Here is a 6,000-nt window from a genome sequence, read left to right on the forward strand (position 1 = left end):
TAGAAGCTAAGGTCACTTTAGCACAGGAATACTAGAAGCTAAGGTCACTTTAGGACAGGAATACTAGAAGCTAAGGTCACTTTAGCACAGGAATACTAGAAGCTAAGGTCACTTTAGCACAGGAATACTAGAAGCTAAGGTCACTTTAGCACAGGAATACTAGAAGCTAAGGTAACTTTAGCACAGGAATACTAGAAGCTAAGGTCACTTTAGCACAGGAATACTAGAAGCTAAGGTCACTTTAGCACAGGAATACTAGAAGCTAAGGTCACTGTAGCACAGGAATACTAGAAGCTAAGGTAACTTTAGCACAGGAATACTAGAAGCTAAGGTCACTTTAGCACAGGAATACTAGAAGCTAAGGTAACTTTAGCACAGGAATACTAGAAGCTAAGGTAACTTTAGCACAGGAATACTAGAAGCTAAGGTAACTTTAGCACAGGAATACTAGAAGCTAAGGTAACTTTAGCACAGGAATACTAGAAGCTAAGGTAACTTTAGCACAGGAATCATGAGCTGGAAAACCAGAATGCCAACGTAACTGTTGCAAATGTAAACAATGAAGCCACGACGAGGGACCGGAAAAGGCAGGCTTAAAGGCCTACTGAAAGCCACTACTAGCGACCACGCAGTCTGATAGTTTATATATCAATGATGAAATCTTAACATAGCAACACATGCCAGTACGGCCGGGTTAACTTATAAAGTGACATTTTAAATTTCCCGCTAAACTTCCGGTTGAAAACGTCTATGTATGATGACGTATGCGTGTGACGTCAATCGTTGAACCGGAAGTATTGGTACCCCATTGAATCCAATACAAAAAAGCTCTGTTTTCATCTCAAAATTCCACCGTATTCTGGACATCTGTGTTGGTGAATCTTTTGCAATTTGTTTAATGAACAATGGAGACTTCAAAGAAGAAAGTTGTAGGTGGGATTGGTGTATTAGCGGCGGACTACAGCAACACAACCAGGAGGACTTTGACTTGGATAGCAGACGCGCTAGCCGACGCTAGCCGCCGACCGCATCTATGATCGGGTGAAGTCCTTCGTCCTTCCGTCGATCGCTGGAACGCAGGTGAGCACGGGTGTTGATGAGCAGATGAGGGCTGGCTGGCGTAGGTGGAGCGCTAATGTTTTTATCATAGCTCTGTGAGGTCTCGTTGCTAAGTTAGCTTCAATGGCGTCGTTAGCAACAGCATTGTTAAGCTTCGCCAGGCTGGGAATTATTAACCGTGTATTTACATGTCCATGGTTTAATAGTATTGTTGATCTTCTGTCTATCCTTCCAGTCAGGGGTTTATTTATTGTGTTTCCATCTGCAGTTAAGCCCGATGCTATCACGTTAGCTCAGTAGCTAAAGAGCTTCGCCGATGTATTGTCGTGGAGATAAAAGTCACTGTGAATGTCCATTTCACGTTCTTGACTCTCATTTTCAAGAGGATATAGTATCCGAGGTGGTTTAAAATACAAATCCGTGATCCACAATAGAAAAAGGAGAAAGTGTGGAATCCAATGAGCCAGCTTGTACCTAAGTTACGGTCAGAGCGAAAAAAGATACGACCTGCACTGCCTCTCTAGTCCTTCACTCTCACGTTCCTCATCCACGAATCCTTCATCCTCGCTCAAATTAATGGGGTAATCGTCGCTTTGTCGGTCCGAATCTCTCTCGCTGCATTGCAAACAATGGGGAAATGTGAGGAGTCCTTCCTCCGGTGACGTCACGCTACTTCCGGTACAGGCAAGGCTTTTTTTTATCAGCGACCAAAAGTTGCGAACTTTATCGTCGATATTCTCTACTAAATCCTGTCAGCAAAAATATGGCAATATCGCGAAATGATCAAGTATGACACATAGAATGGATCTGCTATCCCCGTTTAAATAAAAAAAATTCATTTCAGTAGGCCTTTAAATAAAAAATAATATTACAAATTAGACTTATTTTTAACATTTTAATGACTGAGACCCTTTATGGTCCCCGGGACCCCTAAAGGTAAAATAAATACAAAAAATCCATATATTTTGTTACGGTTTGAAAATGAAAAATATCAAAATGGCCCCCACGTGCTTTAATTTTTCCGTTTGCGGCCCTTAGTGGAAAAAGTTTGGACACCCCTGTGATAAGAGAATCGATAAGGAATCGGTTCGATAAGAGGATTCGATAATAGGCTCAAACTTGATAATTTCTTATCAAACATCATCCCTAGGGGCCAGTACTCAAAGGCAGCGCCTTCAAGGATTAATTTGGTGCTCTGTACATCTTCCTGCGTCCGTGTACACTGCGGCGTTTTAGAAAGTCACAAATTTTACTTTTGCACACCGATACCGATAATCTTGAAACTCATACCGATAATTTCCGATATTGCTTTTCAAAGCATTTATCGGCCGATAATATTGGCGGCCCGATATTATCGGACATCACTAGTTTCAACACGTTTACACTTCAACACATCTCATACTTGCCAACCCTCCCGTTTTTAGCGGCAGAGATGTTCTCCCGACAAACTCCCGGTATTCAGCCGGAGCTGGAGGCCACGCCCCCTCCAGCTCAATGCGGACCTGAGACTGAGTGGAGACAGCCTGTTCTCACGTCCGCTTTCCCACAATATAAACAGCTTGCCTAACGAATTCAAACGAATGGAAACAAGAATTTCAGTTCATCCAGGACAGTTCGAAGGGGAAGGTGTATGTTGCCTGTAAATATGTAGAACAGACTTCTCCATTGAACACGGTGGCCGAAATGATATACTCATCATGAACGGAGAAGTTAAACAGGACAATACTGCCATCTAATGGATAGCCACCGGAACACTGAAATTCAAGTATTTCTTTTATGTAAATAAAATAAATAAATATATATATATATATATATATATATATATATATATATATATATATTGATGGAAGCAGATCAGAATCATATCCATATTTAAGTGTTACTTCTTTCTAAACTCCTATAGTCATATTTTCATCAGCTAATGTCTCGTGTGGTACAAAGTGCTTGCATTCGAGTGTCCTTGAGTAGAGAGGCAGAGCGCTGTCTCTGTTGAGACTGCCATTACATTCCTAACATAAGGAGCACAGCTAGACTGGGGAAACAGCAGGTGGGGAGGAGGAGGAAGGAGAAAATCACAGCACTTCCGTGAGTTGGAAAGGAGACCGATCTGGACCGGGCTAGGGAACGCTTGGGTACTGGGTTGGTCTCAGGTTTTTCCTCTAAGCTTGGAGAATAAACCACAAAATACCAACTGCTGCCTGTTGATTGAATATAAACATCAGCTTATTGCCATAAAAAGAATCTGGGAGAGACTAGCAATTTGAATTCCCCATTGGAGGAATGCTGGTCGACGCAACAATTGCTAGAATTCACTGAAAGTCAAGTATTTCATATATATATGAAATATATATGAAATACTTGAGTTGGTGAATTCTAGCTGTAAATAACCACGCCCCCAACCACCCCCTACCCCCCACCTCCCGATATTGGAGGTCTCAAGGTTGGCAAGTATGACACATCTGAAAGGGAATATCATTTTAATTTCCCCTTTCCCCCGTGTCTCCAAACAGCAATTCCTGGCCTTCAACCCCTCCAGGAGGATATCTGCCTTCGTTGCACTTACCCACCCGTACTTCCAGAGCGTGGGCAGCCGGAGTAGGAGCGTGTACGCCGCGCAGCCCATCCCCACCAGCAAACCCACTATTGAGGAGAGGACTGCCTGAGAGTCCTCCCAAGTATTCATCCAGCCACTCTTTGATCTTAATCATGCCTAACTGTTAAAAACCAGCTCTCTCCTTTTTTTGCTGCCAGCACATCAAAAAAAAAAAAAACACTGGTAAAGTGGGTTGAATGGAAGTATAAAAACACAAAATGATGCAAGCTTTTCCCCCCGCACCTTTGCCTACAATCGCATTATTTCGTCTTTTGTATTCGTACGCAGACTAAAACATGAAAGATCGGGTGGCAGCGCTAGGAATGAGTACCTCCGCCCCCGGGAATGCACGGAAAAGCTCTCCTCCTTCCATGAACTGATGGATTGAAAATTGCTGCTTTTTTTTTTTTTTAAAGTTGGATTGACTACATTATCAATGCAAAGACTGGGACTAATCAAGTGAAGCGGTCCTGGACGTTCAACGTGGATCTGACGAGTGTGTGCACTGATGCTCCTGACCGCACAAAAACCATGCCAATTCTTTTACTGCCACCCAGAGGACACGCTCAGCAACTGCAGACCAGTAGCAGGATTCTAATGGTTTTTGCAACTCTGGCAGGGCAAAGCAGGACCAGTTCTTGCCACTCCCTTCACATGCCAGTTATACTCGTGAATCATTTCTCGAAAAAGCTTGGCTCGTTTAGCACCGTTCATCAATACTTGGATGTTTACTACCGATATTCTGCCTTTTTTTATTTTATTGACAAGTCTTATATGCATTTTTTTTTTTATCGAGGCATGGTGTTCTTTTACGAACCTGTGTGAAGGGGGTGGGAACCTTCGGGCACCTGCCGATTTGATACGATTCCGACTCCCCGGGGGTGACCACCGTATTTTTCGGAGTATAAGTCGCACCGGCCGAAAATGCATAATAAAGAAGGAAAAAAACATCTATAAAAAAAGTACCAGGATTCGGTACCCATCCCCATACGTGATGCTCCTTTAGTCGCAATTTACAAACCCTGTTTCCATATGAGTTGGGAAATTGTGTTGGATGTAAATATAAACAGAATACAATGATTTGCAAATCCTTTTCAAGCCATATTCAGTTGAATGCACTACAAAGACAACATATTTGATGTTCAAACTCATAAACTTTCTTTTTTTGGGGGCAAATAATAATTAACTTATAATTTCATGGCTGCAACACGTGCCAAAGTAGTTGGGAAAGGGCATGTTCACCACTGTGTTACATGGCCTTTCCTTTTAACAACACTCAGTAAAGGTTTGGGAAGTGAGGAGACACATTTTTGAAGTGGAATTCTTTGCCATTCTTGCTTGATGTACAGCTTAAGTTGTTCAACAGTCCGGGGGTCTCCCTTCTGCTATTTTAGGCTTCACACATTTTCAATGGGAGACAGGTCTGGACTACAGGCAGGCCAGTCTAGTACCCGCACTCTTTTACTATGAAGCCACGTTGATGTAACACCTGGCTTGGCATTGTCTTGCTGAAATAAGCAGGGGCGTCCATGCTTGGATGGCAACATATGTTGCTCCAAAAGCTGTATGTACTTTTCAGCATTAATGGTGCCTTCACAGATGTGTAAGTTACCCATGTCTTGGGCACTAATACACCCCCATACCATCACACATGCTGCCTTTTACACTTTGCGCCTAGAACAATCCAGATGGTTCTTTTCCTCTTTGGTCCGGAGGACACGACGTCCACAGTTTCCAAAAAAAATTTGAAATGCGGACTCGTCGGACCACAGAACACTTTTCCACTTTGTATCAGTCCATCTTAGATGAGCTCAGGCCCAGCGAGGCTGACGGCGTTTCTGGGTGTTGTTGATAAACGGTTTTCGCCTTGCATAGGAGAGTTTTAACTTGCACTTACAGATGTAGCGACCAACTGTAGTTACTGACAGTGGGTTTCTGAAGTGTTCCTGAGCCCATGTGGTGATATCCTTTACACACTGATGTCACTAGTTGATGCAGTACCGCCTGAGGGATGGAAGGTCACGGGCTTAGCTGCTTACGTGCAGTGATTTCTCCAGATTCTCTGAACCCTTTGATGATATTACGGAGCGTAGATGGTGAAATCCCTAAATTCCTTGCAATAGCTGCTTGAGAAATGTTGTTCTTAAACTGTTCAACAATTTGCTCAGGCATTTGTTGACAAAGTGGTGACCCTCGCCCCATCCTTGTTTGTGAATGACTGAGCATTTCATGGAATCTACTTTCATACCCAATCATGGCACCCACCTGTTCCCAATTTGCCTGTTCACCTGTGGGATGTTCCAAATAAGTGTTTGATGAGCATTCCTCAACTTTATCAGTATTTATTG

At 43.0% G+C, this 6,000-nt stretch overlaps 1 protein-coding gene across 3 annotated transcripts in view; it reads left to right on the plus strand.

Annotated features, from left to right (window-relative positions):
- cdk6 (cyclin dependent kinase 6) overlaps positions 1 to 4,708 on the plus strand; it is a 179,602-nt gene extending 174,894 nt beyond the window's left edge. For all 3 annotated transcript variants that reach the window (XM_062029410.1, XM_062029409.1, XM_062029408.1), the window contains one exon: positions 3,570 to 4,708. In XM_062029410.1, the coding sequence (XP_061885394.1) occupies positions 3,570 to 3,722 (153 nt within the window). In that variant the 3' untranslated portion in view covers positions 3,723 to 4,708. The remainder of the gene's footprint in view (positions 1 to 3,569) is intronic.
- The last annotated feature ends 1,292 nt before the right edge of the window (positions 4,709 to 6,000 follow it).

The sequence above is a fragment of the Entelurus aequoreus genome, linkage group LG20 (genome assembly GCF_033978785.1).
Source record: "Entelurus aequoreus isolate RoL-2023_Sb linkage group LG20, RoL_Eaeq_v1.1, whole genome shotgun sequence".
Lineage (NCBI taxonomy): Eukaryota > Metazoa > Chordata > Actinopteri > Syngnathiformes > Syngnathidae > Entelurus > Entelurus aequoreus.